Source organism: Arachis hypogaea, chromosome 20 (genome assembly GCF_003086295.3).
Source record: "Arachis hypogaea cultivar Tifrunner chromosome 20, arahy.Tifrunner.gnm2.J5K5, whole genome shotgun sequence".
Classification (NCBI taxonomy): domain Eukaryota; kingdom Viridiplantae; phylum Streptophyta; class Magnoliopsida; order Fabales; family Fabaceae; genus Arachis; species Arachis hypogaea.
This window is the reverse complement of record NC_092055.1, coordinates 104,920,394-104,940,463: the sequence shown is the minus strand read 5'-3', so window position 1 is coordinate 104,940,463 and position 20,070 is coordinate 104,920,394. Positions and strand designations below refer to the sequence as shown.

The window sequence follows — 20,070 nt, the reverse complement described above, 5'->3', positions numbered from 1 at the left end:
CAATTTTTTTTAAATGGTGATATTTTTATATATTAGCAAGAAAGCACTCTTTTTCCTTTTTTCACGCTTTAATCTTAACTAATCAATCTTGTGTCCACACAATATAATTAAACTTTTAATCATTCTAATCTATTGATGAATTATATTTCTCTTAATAATTACATTACTAATCTGAAATACAAAAAAAAGGTGATACATATATCTAAAAAAGAAAACAAACTTAAAAATAAAAAAAAGAAAAAATTTCATATTAAAAAGTTTAAAAATAACATATCCAAAAAGAATAGTCATAATATATAAATTGAGACAATAATTTAAATTTTTCTAAAACTAATTTAATCAAATAATACCAATATTAGAACTAAATTATTTAAATAATATTTAATCTATTCTAATCATTAAATACGTATAGATTAGAGTCAATCTTGTAACACCCAACCGAAATAACATCATAAGATCGAACATTTAGAATCCGTACAAATTTAGACTATCTTGTTAAAATTGTCAAACTAAATTGACTTTTATTCTCCTCAATGGCATTGCATTAATACACTAGAAGGCCGGTAGTTTTTGAAAAAAAAATCACAATATGTTATAAAATTACTTTTAATACAAAAAGCTTAAGAGAAGAAAATTTAAATATAATACCAATCTTTGAATTGCATCTTCAAGGTTGACACGAATTTTTCAAAACTGAACCTAAATTGAGGAAATTCATTATATGCTCTACTTCAAATATTTTCAGACAAACGTAGAAAACATGGAAGGGATGTGATTTGAACTTGACCTACAAAATTCCTTAGAAACAATTGTCCAATTAAAGAAGAATAACAGATTAGAAAAAAAAAAAAGAATGCTTTGATTCTTAGATTTGGACTCACTAACTAAAAAGAAACACTATATATAGCCTTTAGTAGTACAAAAATAATTATAAAAATTAATTATTGCAATATCAATTTACCACTATGAACATTAATATCATATTTATGACAATTAAAATTATAAATTTATGTTTAATTTTTATATAATTATAATTAAGATGTTTTTTTAAATTAGTATAATTATGCATTATTCATTAAATGCTAGTTGTAATATAATTCTAATAAAGATATTTTTTATTATATACAGTAATTACACATCATATATTAATTTTGTTTAAATTATATAATTTTATCATATCATGATTAGAATCATTATCTTCTATCATAATAAGAGAAATTTCGGACAATAAATAAGAATATTATATCTAATATATATATACAGATTAAAATAGAAATATATGTCTTAAAATTTAGAAATATAAATTCTATTATATCTTCCTAAACAAATCTAAACGGATTTGGATCCTCTAAAGTTTGAATTTCACTTTAGAGAGTAAAGTGTGATCTCTCACCATTTATTTCATAGGTGGGACCAAAAATAAATATGAAAGAGAAATCATTCAAGGGTAGAAGATCACACTTTATTCTCTAAAGTAAAATTCAAACTTTAGAGGATCCAAATTCATATATATATATATATATAAAATATTAAATTAAAAAATAGATTTTAATTTTACATAAAATAATATAATAGATATAGAGTATAAAAAAATTTACTTGACAAATATAATTATTCATAGTGTGATATTTTATTACGATAACATATCTTTGTGTATCAACTCCCTATATAGCAATAATATATATATATATATATATATATATATATATATATATATATATATATATATATCTTTTTAGCTTATTATTTTTCTATCACATGACATATTTATTATTATATTTTAAATTTAGAGTTTTCTTGATCTAACATTGCGGTGAAAGAATGACAAAAAAAAATATAGGAACATTTTAAACATAATTACCACTAATCTTTTTTCTTTAGTTTTCAAATATATTATTTATTTTATTTATTTAGAGTAATAACTAAATTTATTATAACTGTAGTACAATTATCCTTAGACTATTCGTATTATTAGTATATTTTTAAAATTATTGCACATATTAGTATATATAATAAGCAATAGTAAATTTTCTTTCATGTTTATCATTTAAAAAATTTATAATTTTGATATAATTTTTATTATATTTTTTTTCCATACCTAATGACTATTGACTACGATCCTATCAATAGTATCACCTGTAGTAAATTATACGAAGAGAAAATATGAAAAATAAAGACAAGAATTATAAGGTTATAAAAAGTCCTATCCAAGTTTGACAACAAGCAAGACGATTTACATAGAAATAGTTCTAATAGATGATAATATTAGTTTATTCATTTACTAAATTTTTTCAAGTAATGCTAAGTTCAATTTATAAATAGAGTTTAATTTCGATGCACTGACAGTGTAAAACGTTTTACACAGTGGTGCAATCACATCCGTTTTTTTGGATGACCACTCATGCGGTCAATGTGAAATGTATTTATTTTTATTGATGTGTCATTATGTAATTAGATGCATGTGTAAAACTACTTTACACTTTTAGTACATCAAAATTAATTCTTATAAATATTTGTAGTTCATATTTTAAGTTAATTTTATAAGTACACCATTTCACAAGTCAAAGATAATTTTTTTAATAGCTTTGTAAATGCTAATAGTTTTTATATTTAATTTATTTTGTAGTACGATAAAATTCATTGTTCAATCAAGAATTATTTGATAAAAATATTTGAGAATGAATTAGTAGAAAGGAAGGTCTATGTCTTCTCAAATTTTGAGATTGAGAAATCAAGCGAAATATATCTTCTGACTGTACACACGTGTAAAATATCTTTTAAGAAGGAGTCACGTCAGGGACGGAGCTAGATAAAATATTAGAGGGGGTCAAAAATATTTACACAATAAAATAAGATTAAAATAAAATTTTAAGGGGGTTAAACTGAAATTTACATATAATTTATATGTAAAAAATTAAAATTAGGGGGCGATTGCCCCCCTTTCTTTATAGGTAGCTCCGCCCTTGAGTCACATTTAGTACATACCGTCGATGATCGTAAAATTTCGGATAATCATTTTAATTTGCTTGCCCATACTGATATATTGAAACAAACAAATGAATGATTCTACTTATTTGGTACGTAATTAATTTATATTAACTCACACACAATTATTTTCCTTTTGATTTTCAATTTTGCCAAAAAATTATATAATAGCATCATTTTATTGACAACAAAAATTTTAACAGTTTATTTATGAAAATATTTGAAATTGTATTGTGACTTTTTTTAAAGGATATCCTTTTATTAATATACTATTGTTAATTTTATCGTTTAACATAAAATAAATCAGTAAATTTTCTTTATTTTATACACGTACGAAGTTATAATTTCTTATATTAATCACTCATTTATCCTTAATTTGTTACTTTTAATTCAATTGTTTTTTTGTTCAATGAGATGTTATTGGACTCTTGACGGGAAAAGAAAAACTTATATCATGGTCAAAAATAGAGAGAAGTTATCAGTACATTATAATTGATGATCTTCATTATTTATAGTATGTAAAATTTTAATATTTTAATATGAATATTTCTTTTGGTAATAATTATGTGTTGTGTTGCAATTTTTTTTCTTTATGTATTACTACTTACTTTCTTAATTCTCACTTTCATTCAAAAATGAGAAAAAAATAAGATGTACACTATGAGATCAATTTACAATCTAATTACTTGATCATTTATGTGATCATCGAGCAACCGAATACATAATTTATTCTCTAATTTATAAAATTTAACAAAGACATTGGTAAACATATTGGTTTTGTATTTATTTATATATTTTATTTATTTATGTTATATTTGTAATTATATTATATCTATTTTTATCAATATATTTTTTTTAAAAAAAATACCGTTAATGTTAGCACATGGTGTATTAAATAAATTAAATGATAGAAACAAGTAATTATTTTCTTTTTCAGTCAAGATTAAGTAAAATACTGTAATTTAGACTTGCAATATCAATATATTAATAGTAAAATAGAGAAAAAATATAATATTATATCAAATTTTTTTTAAATCATAATTGTAATTTAGGATTGAAACCATAATTTAAATGTTTTAAACGGAATAATTTTTTTAGAGAATTCATAATTCAAACATAATTTTTATATACTTAATAGCTACATTCGAGTTAATATATTTAATATTATATTTAAAAAACACGAACAATATACATCATATTATTTATTTATTAATTAAATTATTATAATTTAAATTAATTTTAATAAAATAATTTAAAATTATAATTTTAATTTTATCATACACGGGTTATTACACTTGTACTTGATTCTAAATTTAGTTCAAACCAACAAAAGCTAAAAAAAATTTGTAATTTTGGAGGAAAAAAGAAAGGCGAAATCAAAGGAAAAGAAAAAAAAATGGAAAGCTGCCGTTTTTTTGGTGACTGGAACCGTTTGAGATAATTTGAGATAATTTTAAAAGTCTATTTTATATTGAAAAGTTATATTTAACTTAAATGTAATTTAAAATTCTATTTTTTAAGAAAAATATTAGATTTTTCGGTGTTAATATTTTTTATCAATACTATTTTTGTATCCTTAAAATTTACCGTTTAGAATTTAAATTTTAGAATTGAGTGATTAGTATTTAGTGCATGTTTAGGCGCCATTATTTTGTTAAAAAAAGATCTTTTTTTCATTGAAAAAAGATCTTTTTTTTATTTTTTAACGTGTTTGGCAAATTTTTAGTAATAAAAGTAAAAGCACTAGTAAAATAAAAAAAAGATCTTTTTTGAGAAGTTGTAATTTACATCCTTTTTTAAAAGATCTTTTTTCCTTAAAAAAAGATGTTTTTCATGTAATAAATAAACAAAAAAGTATTTTTATATTGTTATACCCAAACATAATTAATTGATAAAAAGACCTTTTTACATCAGATATCCAAACATAAAATTACTTTTACTTCTCTATAAGATCTTTTAAAAAAAAGATAACTCAAAAAAAAGATCTTTTCTTAGAAGCTCACCCAAACAAGCCTTGAAGTGTTAATCAAGTATTTACTAAAAACTGATCACATTTGTTGGCTAAGTAGCACTATTCTTTTTTTAAATTCAATTAAATAAATCTAATTCAAACCATCAAAATTATTTTTGCGAATAAATTAATTTTATTTATTTTGTTTCAATTTTTTTATACATCTAACCCTATCTAAAAAAATAACACATAATTACATATCATTTCTATAATGTAACCCAAATTCACATAATCGAAAATGCATAATTTATATAATTTATTATTTTATTTTTGTAAAATATTAGTTTTTAATTTATATTTAACAGTTAACAGATAAAATAACTCCTTAGCCCATCAAAAAATTATAAACGGCATTCCAATAGAAAGAAAACCCTAACTGTTGTGCACTTGTGCCCCTGTCCCCTGAGAGTATCACCTCCATAACCCTAGAGAGCTTTCAGAGCGTAACGAGCTTCAACCATGGTTCGATCTCTCCTTCCTCTCATCTCATCTCATCTCGGTTTCTTCTCCTTCACTGCTTAATCGTTACTTTCTCTCTCCTTTGTAGACTTTCAAGCGCAGGAACGGAGGAAGAAACAAGCATGGCCGTGGCCACGTAAAATTCATTCGCTGCTCCAATTGCGGCAAGTGCTGTCCCAAGGTACTCTCCTCTTTATCCTTTCTCCTTTCAGATTTCTTTCATGCCCTCCTTCAATCGATGAAATTTCTGGCTGTTTTTTCAAAATTAATAGGACAAATCAATCAAGAGGTTTCTTGTGAGGAACATTGTTGAGCAGGCTGCAGTTCGAGATGTTCAGGAAGCCTGTGTCTATGAGCGTAATGATTCTTACCCGATCTGTATTTTTCTTCATCAAGATTTGAATTTTGAATGTTATTTAATTGTTCTTATGTTTGTAGAATACACTCTTCCGAAGCTGTATGTGAAGATGCAGTACTGTGTTTCGTGTGCTATTCACTCTCATGTTGTGAGGGTGCGTTCTCGCACTGATAGGAGGAACCGTGAGCCTCCGCAACGCTTTGCTAGACGCAGGGTATGTCTTTGTGCTCCAATTGTTTCTTATAGATTGCTGACTAGTGCATTGCTAAGGATCACTGATTGAACATGATTTTTAATGCTGTTGATATGATCTTATTTTGAGTTTGTTAGCTCTTTAGTTATTGAATAGATGGATGTATTCTGCTGAAGCCTAATGCGATTTATGATGTGTCCAAACATCTGCTTACTAGTTGTTTTCATTCATTATGAAACATAGCTTTTATATACTGTGTTTCACTTCCTGTTGTTTGATTAGTGTCTTTTATTTCTTTTAAAGGATGATGCACCAAGGCCCGGTCAACCTGGTCAAGCTCCTCGTCCTGCTGGAGTTGGAGCTGCTCCACGTGCTTGAACTCATTCTATAATTTTAGGCCTTGTTAATTCAATCTTGTTAAGAACTTAATTTTCTTTTGCTGCTTATGATTTAAATATCAGTTATGTTGGGATAATGATGTTTTTTTCTTAGTCTGGTTGCCTGGAATACTGAACCATAACAATTTAATGATTTTGATGAGAATGGTTACGGACTTCGATTATCTTACGTTTTCGAATGCTCAAATGTAATTTGTCAATGGTTATGCACTTGTATCTCTGAAATAAATTTGCCCCACATGCGCGAACTGAAATTAGTCATGTAATTGGTTCTTATTTTCTTCCAATACAAATCTTCATTATACTAAAGTTTGAGCCTTAGAAATGAATGGTTTGTAAGGCAACGAACCTTGATTTTCTAGTGTTCAACGTTAGGCTCATACTATGTTATAGAAACTTGGTGAATCAAAAGGTCAATTTGTTAGAAAGTGATAATCAAAATTTGTTGCGGTGATTGATTTTGGTAGTGAAGGGTACAAGTACAAAGAACGTATGGTTCAAAGAATTTTGTGTATGTGTGAAAGAAAGAGAGCATTGGTGTTTGAATGTGAGAGAGGGAGGCGCAGTCCAGAGGCAAAGAGGGTGAGAAAAAATTAGAGTTCTCTAACTTTATATATCTATGATGGATAATTCAGTCATTTAACATAAATTGGTATTATACAGGTACCTATGGAGTAGGAATCTCTTCCTCTGCAGATCCCCCACCCTACGGGTAGAAAATCTCCCATACACCGTCTCTTGCAGGTAGAATTCCTATACTTGTCCTCCAACAGGTACGATCTACTTGCAAGTGTATAATCTCTTTAAAATTCAATCATATCTTATTTATGGGTTGATGTTTTTTTAGTCCTAACCCTACTCACACTCTAAAATTTCTCACCGGATCCTATCCAACACTATCTGTAACAATTAATTTTTTTTTTAAATGAAGCCCAGTATTTAGTCATTTTATATTTCACATAAATTGAAAATTACAAACTTAAGTCCATATTAAAATTAAAGAATTCCTATACTTGTCCTCCAACGGGTACGATCTACTTGCAAGTGTATAATCTCTTTAAAATTCAATCATATCTTATTCATGGGTTGATGTTTTTTTAGTCCTAACCCTACTCGCACTCAAAAGTTTCTCACCCGATCCTATCCGACACTATCTGCAACATTTATTTTTTTTTTTTGAATGAAACCCAATATTTAGTCATTTTATATTTCACAGAAATTGAAAATTACAAACTTAAGTCCATATTAAAATTAAAAACAACAAAATCATAATGAAATCCATATTAAAATTACAAGTATCATAATCATCAATTTATTAACTTTATTATACATGTATAAAATTATAGAATGCAAAGGATGTGGGTTCAATCCCCATAAACTTCATTATACATGTATAAAATTTTTAATTACATACTACAATATATAACGGGTGCAGATAGATCAGATAGGATTAAGCCTAAATTTGTACCAGAATATAGATCAGATAGGATTAAGCCTAAATTTGTACCCGATCCTATTCGCAGCCCAACCTGCTCTGCTGTCAACTTTGCCAATCGTACCTGATCGATTTTGGTCGGATTAAGTACACATAGATGGATTAGTATTGCTAACTCTATAAACCCTGTTCTAACCCCCTTTTTTTTCGGTTGAATACAGATTTGACTTTGTGAGAATTGAAGTGATACAATAGCTTTTCACTAAACTCTTTCTTGTTCAACATTCCTCATCCCTTATGAAATCTCTTCTTTTAGGTCTCTCCGTTGCTTTGCCTCCATGGCCAAGTTTATCTGATCTATCATCGAAAGATTTGCTCTGTATTGGTTGTAGACTTGTTGCTCCCGAGTCTAATACTCCATATCCAAGTTGTTTCATGGAAGTCCAGACAGAAACGAGTCCAAGTAGAAAGTGTCGGGGACGTGGTATAAATATTTCGAAAAAAAAAATTATATATAAATATTTGTTTCCAAAATAAAATATAAATCATTTGTTTTTGAGATTTATGTTAAAAAAAGTTTATTTTCGTTAAACTTAATATATAATAATTATTTTGTTAAATTTCATATAATATGAAAATTAAAGATAAATAATAAAAGAACTCGATTAAAAAACATTAAGTAATTATAGTTAACTTTGTTACATTAGTTAATAATCATATTGAAACTTAGTTTCTTAAATGTTACTAAAATATATTAGTGATTTTTTAAAAGTTGTTTAAGATATTAAAAAAAAAAATTATCAATACATTAATATTAATATTCTTTATTAAAGTAGTCTTGTTTAATAGTAATTGATTTTGTTAAAAAGGTTATTTATATCATGAATACTATAAAAATGTGGACTTCATAATTAATTGAAGATAACGAATGGTTAAACAATTGTTTAAAAGTATATACAGGGAAAATATAACCAATTTATTATATAGTTAGTGTGTGTGACTGTGTGGGGCTTTAGTCTTTTTTTTTTTTCGATACATGTAAATAGTTAAAATTTTAAATTATGAGTTAATATTTAAAATGATTCTCGAAATTTGACCACCGATTTAATTTGATCCTTTAATTTTTAATTGACCCAATTTATATCCTGAAATTTTAAGACGTGGCTTACATTAGACTTTCCGTCTAATTCCATCAATGGAATGATGATGTGGCACCCAAATCTCACCACATGCCTCTCCTTCTTCCTCTTGCTATCGTTATTACCACTTCCCCTCTACCAACATTCTCCCTCCCCCAACAAATAACAACATTCACAACCTACCATCACCCACATATTTCCACCGCCACTTATGAAGGACCTTTTTATTATCTGGTCCTTCTCTTTCTCACCATCACTATTACCATCACCATCTTTCCTCTACCAGCGTCCTCTCTCCCCAACAAACAACATTAAAAATCATTAACATTAACAAATTGAAGAGAAATAGAAAAAGAAAAAAAAAAAAAAACACAACACCACATTTTAGATTCCTTTTAATAAGAACACAAAGATGGATGCAATGGTTTAGGGTGCTTCTTGAATTTAGGACCATGGATGATGTGACCTTGTAATTGATGGTAATATTGAGAATGCATTGCTCAACATGTATGCTAAGTGTGGTACATAAGAATGGGGTTCAAGATTTTCAACATAATTATACATAAAGATGTTATTTCTTGGGGTGCCGTTATTTATGGCATGACAATAAATGATCACAGTAAGCAAGCATTTCAGCTCTTTTCACAAATGGTGGTTCATGGTGTTGCCTCTAATGATGTCACATTCATTGGTTTGCTGTCTGCTTGCACTCATAAAGGAATGGTGAGTGTAGGTGTTATGCTCTTCAAAACTATGGTGGTGGAAATGTGTGAGTGTTGATGAGTTGTGAATGTTGTTGTTTGTTGGGGGAGAGAGAGTGTTGATAGAGGAAAGGTGGTGATGGTGATAGTAAGAGGAAGAAAGAGAGGCATGTGGTGAGGTTTAGGTGCCACGTCATTACTCTGGTGATGGAGTTGGACGAAAAGGCCAATCTGAGCCACGCTTTAAAATTTCAAAATATAAATTGAGTCAACTAAAAATTAGAGGGTCAAATTGAGTCAATGGGCAAATTTTGTGGATCATTTTGAATATTAACTCTATAAATGCATCTATACTTAAATATTATTTTGTATTTTTTTTTCTATATAATTTTTTTGGTAAGGTTTTTCTATACAATTTTATCTTGTATACTTTGGCCCTTGCCTCCTGTTACTAAATTTTTTCGAATTCACCGTTGAGTCTAAGATCAACAATACATTCAATTTTCTATAAATGGAAAAACCAAATTAGAAATTCAGGATAAGTTGCATCTCCTCACTAACGTTCTATTTGAAAAAAAAAATTTAATTGAGGGTTAAGTCATCCAACTAGTCAACTAGAGTAGGGATGACAATACACGAGAACAAGTAAGGAATAATCCCCTCTCTACCCTATATTTTTGAATTTTTTTCTATTTTCATTCTGCATGACAGAGAAATATTTTGTTTACCTCATTTTCTACAAAATAATATAGTCTCAAAATTTATTCAATTTAATAAAAATTATGTTAATTCAAGTATAGTTAAAATAAAATATATTTAATATTTTTTAACTATATCATAAAATAAAAATAATGTTGATTCTCACATGTTCACTAAAAAATACGTAATACAATATGGAAAAAAAAAAAAAATTATAGATACTGGATATGTCTTATCTAAAAGTGTTTTTCAATATGCAAGTATTAGTATTTTTATCATAAAAAGTGATGGTTGCTGTTTCAAGGATTACCTGAAACTGGGTTGCTTTTGGGTCTTGATGTGAGATTCAGACTCCTTTTCAAGCTGCATCAATTTATGCAAGTATCGAGGTGCTACTGTAAGAGTTTCTCGTGAGAAGGTGTGGGTGGTACTTATAAGGGACTCCGATACTTAAGTTAGTAAGGGTTTAAGCAGCTTTTTTTTTTAGTAGATTGGGTTCTCAATATACCTGAGAGTGTCAGTGTATTTATAGTAGAATAGATAACAACCTTTTAGAGTAGTTCCACCTTTGAAGGTGGATGACCGTTCCCTTTTTCTAAGAAAGTTGTTGAGATCTCCCTTCTAGATGAGTGGGAGATATCTTAAGAGTCGGTTACTTATTTGGATAAGTAGGGCCAGACTCTCGTCGTGGTGTTCAACTTCTATGAGGTCGGGTTTCGGTGGATTGAGTTGGATCTCTTAATTGGGCTTTATTCATTTTGGGCCTGATTAGAATTCTTGGGCCAGGGTATGAATAGTACCCTTGTTTGAATCCGAGTTTCACGAGGTCGGGCTCGAGCATTTGTAGGTTAGCCCGATCTCTTGTGTGTTAATGCATCACGTTGGGCACGCTGCCCTTCTAGGAGCTAGGTTGGGTACTCGACGTATTTTTGCGAACTTGTAGCGTCATGTCTTTTTATCGTTAGTTACATGTTTCTCTACGGTTACTTTGATAACCGTGCACGTCATTAATGAGGAGGGATAAAATTACCCTTTTGCCCATTGGGTTTTATAAATACTCAACCCTTCTTCTTCTTCTTCTTCTTCTTCTTCTTCTTCTTCTTCTTCTTCTTCTTCTTCTTCTTCTTCTTCTTCTTCATTCCCTCTCAAAGTTCTTCATGTATCACCCTACCACACAAGGCCTTATGCTACAGTCATAAGTCAAAGGTGGTGAGACATTACAACCTCTAAAAACAAAGTACATATGTACAAATTGAAGAAATATAATTTAACTAAGCCAGTGAAGAAAAGACATAATCAATAGTTGTATCACACTTGAATGTCGACGATATATATAAAAAATAGAAATATATATATGACTCAAAAGGAGATACATAACAAGACTAGTCTCCACCTCCGAAGACAAGGTCGGCTAGAAAGTATAATACAAACCAGAAATAAACAAAATACAATCTGTTTCTCCATTAATCAACCTCTAAGAGAGATATACAAAAATACATATCTCAAAGTGGAGAAAATACTACATATCTCAAATTAAACCCAAAAGACAATCTTCACTTTTGAGAGGAAAGTAGCACGTTCAACGAGGTGCGTTCCGTCCTGCACCTGAAAACAAAATCCGACAACAGGTGAGAACCCAAAGGTTCCCAGTAGGGTAATAATTTCAAATAGAGACTATGTAAAAAGATACTAGGCAATCCTAAACTCCAAAATACACCAGATTCAAGCCTAGGGTCCATTCTATATCCATACAAGGAAAAATCTGACTAAGTCTCAGCTATAAAGAATTTTCAGATTCTCAACTCTTCGCAACACAATTCGGCATTTCTCCTAATATCACAATTAACCAATTCCAGTAATATAGTAAACAATAGTTTAAGTTTAGTAGTCCAGAGTAGTCATAATTCAAATTATCACGGCCTTCGGTCCAAGCTAAAATCAAAACACAACATCCAGCCCAACATATGATCAATTACGGCCTCCGGACCAAGTAAAACAATCAAATACAAGCCATCAGTAATCCTCTCAATATCACAATCCATAATTAAGCTAATTACGGCCTTCGGCTCAAATCATAATCATACCATAGTCTCCGGCCCAACATATAAGCAACCCACGGCCTCCGGCCCAACATATAAGCAAACACATTTCTATCATCAGTCTTGTTAACATATTGCATCAGTAACAACCTTTAGCATTACCATCGACAGCGTAAGAGACCTCTCAGTTGTTCAAACATATACAAAACAATACAGGGAATGCACAAGTATAGAGAATAGATAAGCAAGTAGTTCAAATAGCATATAGATACAATTATTTAACAAGGCAAGCCAAATACAATATGCACACCCAATCAATACATACAAATGCAAATGATGCATGCCTGTCCTATTGGCTATGAGCTCACGTATCGGTTAAATTGCCAGAACTTGACACACCCGGTAGCTAACCAGATATGGTCTTTAGGTCGTGCATTCCCAGAAGGAACATAAACGAAGGAGAGTTCTTTTCCACATCGAAGGAGTGTGCCTTTCTACCTTCTCCTGGAGGTATTACGAAGGAGTGTGCCTTTTCACATCGAAGGAGTATGCCTTTCCACCTTGCAACCAGAGAAAGATGCGGGGAAAAAAATACAAAAGAGTGTTCTTTTTTACCTTCCCCACATCTATACCATGACAAGAGAGGAAATTCTTCATCCTCAACTCAATCACACAAAAGAGAGAGAATCCTTCATCCTTAACTTACCAAAACCATGAGTGAGACAGCACCACTGTCCTTACTGTGGACAGGACAAAACTACCATCTACACAATGATACCGCCACTAAGAATAAGCGGTATGGAACCTCCGTCCTTGATTGGTGCGATTGCCAAACCGAATATCCAATCGGTATGCAAGCGGGATAACATCGAAACCTTGCTACAAACAGATGTCCAATCAACAAGCAGAATATCACCCAAACCTTGCCAATCTAGCCATTCAAGCCACAACCAATCTTTATTAGTGTTCTTTAGTAATTTCACAAGCAGTTTAATTCATTGCCTCCAATTAGTTATCCTTTTCATCTATATGAATTCATAAATTCCCTATCATGCACCGTTTTTCCAATTCTTTAACATGTGAGCGAAATGAAATCTCCGTCCTCACCACAGGCCGGATAAAACCTCTATTCCCACAACTATATCGCAACCACGGAACAAGCAGGATGAGATCTCTGCCCTTGCCAGGTGCAGGTTCCAAAGCAATGTCAAATCAGTACGCAAGCGGGATATCGCCCGGACCTTGCCAGAATAGTGATTCGGATCTCATTCAGTTCACAGTAAAATCTTTACTCAGTAAGCACATTCACCACACGCCCTCATCAATACTCACTAATTTTGATCCACAATCTCATCCAAAATATCCATTTCATCCAATCCATATGTTCACACTCAAACCAGGGCCTAGAAACTAGTTATCGGATCTTAATTGGGGGTTACGAAAGTTTACAAGCTTACCGAAAAAGCCAAGCAGCCAAAAATAAAGTTTAAGCGAGAAAGGCTTCCTAGCTTGTGTGTACGCATGACCCCTGTGCATACGCACAACTTGAATAATTCCTGGGCATGCGTGCTTTTTCAACATAAGTGAAATGAAAAAATTCACAAGGAGCGGGAGATTTTATGGCCGAGAAATATTGAAAAAGAAAATACGATTGAAGATGAAAAAATTTAGAGAAAGAACAAAGAAAAGGAGAGAAGAACAAGAGTTTTTGCAGATTATAAAACAAAGCAAGTATGATATTCTTGAACAGTTGAAGAAAACACCCGCGAGAATATCTCTACTTGAGCTGATATTGACATCTAAACTACACAGAAATGCATTGTTGGTCATTCTGAAAGAAGCACATGTAAAGGTAGATGTCACCCGAAAATATGGTCACTATGCTAGATCCCAACAGATGGGTTAACATGATCTCACTCACAGATGAAGAGATTGTGCCACAAAAAAATCTTTGCCCTTTGCATATAACTCTCAAATGTAGAGGCTACATAATAACCAAGCTTTGATAGATGGGAGAGTCGGACTGAATATATTGCCAATGACAACACTAGTACAACTAAACATGAGTGAAAAAGACCTCTCACCAGAATTTATGGCTGTTAGAGCTTTTAACAGTTCGAAAAAGAGCATACTAGGTCTGTTTGTATAGACGATGTCATTGCCAAATCAAAAGAAGGCGAGAGTCATGTGATGGTCTTGTAAAAGTTATTTTAGAGGCTTCGAAAGTACCAATTGAAGTTAAACCCAAATAAATGTGTCTTTGGAGAATCCATCAAAAAGTTGCTCAGGTTCATTGTTAGCAAAGAAGGGATAAAAGTAGATTCAGATAAAGTAAAACCAATACAAGAAATGGCTACACCTCAAATTGAACGGGAGGTTAAAATTTTTTTAGGAAGACTTAATTACATTACTATGTTCTTTGCAAACTTGACTAGCACATGTAAGCCTATATTTAATCTACTAAAAAAATATCAACCAAGTGGAATAATATTTCCTATTGATAGAAACTTATTTTATGAACCCACATATTCTGGTACACCCACGCTGAAACAACCATTAATATTTGTACTTGACAATATTTCCCACCTCAATTGGTTCGGTTTCGGGTCAAGTAAATGAATCGGGAAAGAAAGAACAAGCGATTTACTATCTGAGTAAAAAGTTCAACGATTGTAAAGCTCACTACTTGATAGTGGAAAAAGCTTGTTGTGCGTTAGTGTGGACTTCCAAAAGACTCAAACAATACATGTTGTACTACATTACCTTGTTAATTTCTCGATTTGACCCGTTAAAGTATATATTCAAAAGTTTTCATATGTCCCTAAGAATGTCAAAATAGCAAGTACTATTGTTAGAATTTGACATTAAGTGTGTGACCAGAAAATCCATCAAGAGAAGTACTATTACTGATCATTTGGCTACAAATTCCATTGGAGAATCAAGGTTATCCACTCGTGAATCGCCTGATGATGCAATGGTAGTAGCACAAGCTGACGAAGCAAAAGATAAATTGTGGAAGATGTACTTTGATAGGGTTGTCAATATGCATGGTAGTGGAATTGGTGCTATAATAGTTTCACCATCTATAAAGCAATATCCAATTGCTATAAAATTGGATTTTGAATGCACTAACAATATAGTAGAGTATGAGGCATGAGTGAATGGGTTGCATCTTGCATTCAACTTAGGAGTCAAACAATTAAAAGTCTTTGGTGATTCTGCACTTATTATTTATCAAGTAAAAGGAGAATTGAGGACAAAAGATCCGAAATTAGTTTCATACCAAAAGTACTTGATAGAGATGATTGGAAATTTGATGAAATATATTTTTCACACTTGTCTTGAGATAACAATCAATTTACCGACACTTTAGCAACATTAGCTATGATGACTAAATTACAAGTCCATGCAAATGTCTTGCTAATCCAAGTAAAAATTCAAGAAGAATCTTCGCATTACAATTATGTTGAACGAAAAACAGATGGTAACCCATAGTACCATGATATCAATCAATACATCAAATAAAAAAAATACCCACCAGGAAAAAATAAGTTGAGTGAAAAGACCATTCAACGACTAGCAGTGGCCTTTTTTTTGAGTGGGGAGATTCTCTACAAGAGAAGTTTAATGGCACACTTCTCATATGTGTGGATACTCATAAAGCCATTACCATTATGATCGAAGTTCATGGAGGTAGTTGTGAAATCTATGCCAATCGTCATATGATGGCATGAAAAATTCTAAGGGTTTACCATGAAGGGCTAATTGCATTGTTCATGTTAGAAAATGTCACAAATGTCAAATGTATGCAGATAAAAGTAATGCTCCTCCATTCCCATTGCATAACATGGTATCTCCATGGTCGTTCTCAATGTGGGGCATCGATGTTATTGGGCCTATCAACTCTAAGGCTTCAAATGATCTTCAATTTATCTTGGTTGCAATTGATTATTTCACCAAATGGATCGAAGCAGCATCAGTTGCTAACATCACTCAAAAACTATCATTAAGTTCGTGAAAAAGTATCTCATTTGTAGATATGGGATACCAAAAAGGATCATTATCGATAATGCTCCAAATTTCAATGGCAATGTGGTTCACAGAATCTTTGAATCATTCAAGATCCAACATCTTAATTTAGCTCCTTACAGACCATAAATGAATGGCACATTCGAGGCTGTAAATAAGAATATCAAAAAGATAGTTTCTAAAATGGTGGTGAATTACAAAGATTGGCATGAAATGCTTTCATATGCTTTACATGCATATCGTACCAACAAACGATCAAGGATCGGGGTGACACCATTTTTATCGGTGTATGAAATGAAAGTTGTATCCCCAATTGAAATGGAAATTCCATTCTTAAGAGTCTTGATAGAGGCTAAATTAGAAGAATCAGAATGGATGAAAATTCGATATGAATAGTTGAACATAATAAAAGAAAAAGATTATCAGCTATTTTCTATGGTCAACTGTATTAAAAAAGAATGGCTAGAGCATTCAAAAAAAAAAAATTTTGCCCTAGAGAATATGATGAAAGAGATTTAGTGTTGAAAAAATATTTCCAAATCAAGAGGATACACACGAAGAAAATGGGGCCCAAATTATGAATGATTTTTTGTTGTAAAAATGGTATCTTTAGGTAGAGTTATAATCATACAGGATCCGAATGGATAACAATTTTTGAAACCTGTTAATGCTAATGCTATCAAGAGATTTTATGCTTAAAAAAATTTGCTAGGTTGAAAATCTAGAAAAAAATTAAGGCAAAAAAAAAAAAAAAAAACCAAAACAAAAAAACAAAACAAAAAATGACTCGTTAGGTTGAAAATTCACACGAGCAATCTACGCAAAAATTAGGGCAAAGGAATAAGACAATTTTTAATCAACGCTCACATTGTCTAGACTCATGATATTGAAAAAGATCCTCATGTGAAATGCAAGATAAGCAATGATCAAATGTTAACAAATCAAAAATTCAAAAAAGATCAATTGAAAATGCACCGAAGGAATTTAATTGGGAAAAATTTTTGAATCCTCTGTTTTTTTTTCTCCACCATACCTTTCCATAGTAAAATACTAATCCATTCATCCTTTCAGATGTGTAAACCAATTCTCTATTTCAATAGCCAATTTTACTAACCATTCTTGTACACCTTTGTGCACTTTTATTCTCTTGATGACTTAAATAACATTAATATTAAATTACTGTGATATGATTTTAGCAGTATATATACATTGAAATACTCATTTTCAGATTAGCATAATTTCAGAAGTGTTGAGAACAATCACTCTTTTAAGAGGATTGATAAATTCATAATTTATGATGACTTTTGGATTGAAAAGAGTGGAATTATCAACTTTCACTTATTCCTTAAAAATGTATGCTCTGATAATTTTTTTTCTAATTGTGCTTAATTGATTAAAACATGCTTTTTAGGTCTTTAGGATCATCAAATTAATTTCACTTTTTTTTTTCATTCGATGCCTTGATATATTTGTTTAAACTATTTAAGGTTTAGGAGAAAGAATGATTTGGAAAGATGGAAGAAAAACATATAAAAGTGGAGATTTGATGAAGAAATAAAGAATTGGCAAAGCTGCAGAGATGCGTACGCATCATGCATGTGTACGCTTGATATGCGTACGCACCATATGCAGCACGTGACTTATTTAAAATGGCATGTGACTTGCGATTTGAGGGCCATTTTAGCCAATTTCAAACCATTTTTAAGTCATATTAGAAGCAAGCCTTGAAGAGGATCACACATACATTTGCATATACTCGTTTTTCTTTTTTTTTTTAGGGCTTTAGGACCTTGAATTCTAGAGAGAAAAATTTCAACTTCTCTCTATAATTCGGATTAAGTTATAAATTTCTATCTTGTTTTTAGGTTTTAGTTTGTTTAATTATAATTCTTAGTATATAATTTCTTATTTTGCTAATCTAATTTCTTAGAATTTCTTGTTATTTCTTCTAATTTGTTATTTTAATTTGTGAATTCTTGTTGAATTCTTAATTTTCTTTAATAAATTTGATGTTTTATGTTTTATTCTTGCTTATTTAATATGTTATTGTTGCTTTCTTAAATTGAGTAATTGTAGTTTTTATTATTCTTGTAATTTATGATACTTTATTTCCATGCACACTAAGTGTTTGATAAAATATTTACATTAGTTATGGAGTATATTTTCTCTTTCTTGACTTGGAGTTGAGAAATTATATTAGATAACCTTGAGTCATTATTGTCCAAATTGATTTATAATTTAGAGATATTAATTAATCTTATTTTCACTAACGCTAATCTTTTACTAATTTAATTAGTAAGTTAGTTAGGACTTGTGGATTAGGGTTAGTTAAGTCTAATTGACTTTTCTCAATTTGTAGAGGTTAACAAATTGGATTTGCTCTTTGTAATTATCATGTTGTGATTAGTGACAAGGATAATGATCTTTAAATCTCAATCCTTGCCAAGATCTTTTAAAACTTGAATTTACTTTTTTTTTTCTAGTTAAAATTGCCTTAATTGCTCTTAGTTAAATTTCTATTGACATTTGCTCATTGCTTGCTTTTTTTTTTATTTCTAGCTATTTAAATTTTCGTCAATTGCTATCAATAAGGGTGTGGATACCTCTCCCTAGCATGACGCGTTTTGACGAGTGAGTGTGGGGGCTTAGGCTATCATCCCTATCGTCAAGGGCAAAACCGTGAGGCCTTGTGTGCCAAAGCGGACAATATCGTGCTAGCGGGTGGTCTGGGCTGTTACAGATGGTATCAGAGCCAGAACCCGCCCGGATCGATGTGCCAGCGAGGGCGCTGGGCTCCCTTAGGGGGGTGGATTGTAAGGCCCACATCGGTTGGAGAGGGGAACGAAGCATGCCTTATAAGGGTGTGGATACCTCTCCCTGGTATGACGCGTTTTGACGAGTGAGTGTGGGGGGCTTCGGCTATCATCCCTATTGTCAAAGGCAAAACCGTGAAGCCTTGTGTGCCAAAGCAGACAATATCGTGCTAGCGGGTGGTCTGGGCTGTTACAGATGGTATCAGAGCCGGAACCCGGATCGATGTGCCAGCGAGGGCGCTGGACTCCCTTAGGGGGGTGGATTGTAAGGCCCACATCGGTTGGGGAGGGGAACGAAGCATGCCTTATAAGGGTGTGGATACCTCTTCCTAGCATGACGCGTTTTGACGAGTGAGTGTGGGGGGCTTAGGCTATCATCCCTATCGTCAAGGGCAAAACCGTGAGGCCTTGTGTGCCAAAGCGGACAATATCGTGCTAGCGGGTGGTCTGGGCTGTTACACTCCATATCCAATGATCATGCACTCAATTGTAATTCTTAGAGAGAACGAACTAGGATTAAATTCTCGGTTATTATTTTGAATTGTGATATTTTAAACTAAACTTTAAAAGTGTTGAATTTCGATTTAGAGCTACAACGAATTTTGAGTTTTAAACTTGTTCTAAACCATTTTTAGCACTCATTAATTTTTTTTGCGCCGTTGTCGGAAAATTGCAATGTGTGCTTATTATTGGCTATTGTGAATATGTGAATAGTGTGAATAGCTTATTTTTGCTTATTCCTTTTTTGCTAGTAGTTAGAAATTTCTTTTATGCTTCGTGATATCCTTTGTTTCTATTTTATATTATTTTA

The 20,070-nt window shown here is 31.3% G+C and overlaps 1 protein-coding gene across 1 annotated transcript; it reads left to right on the top strand.

Moving 5' to 3' along the window:
• Positions 1 to 5,315: 5,315 nt before the first annotated feature.
• On the top strand, positions 5,316 to 6,573 carry LOC112784602 (small ribosomal subunit protein eS26z). Its single transcript, XM_025827870.3, has 5 exons — positions 5,316 to 5,458; positions 5,544 to 5,636; positions 5,728 to 5,812; positions 5,894 to 6,027; positions 6,310 to 6,573. Exons 1-5 carry the CDS (start codon positions 5,456 to 5,458, stop codon positions 6,382 to 6,384), a joined length of 390 nt encoding a protein of 129 aa, XP_025683655.1. The 5' UTR covers positions 5,316 to 5,455; the 3' UTR covers positions 6,385 to 6,573.
• The last annotated feature ends 13,497 nt before the right edge of the window (positions 6,574 to 20,070 follow it).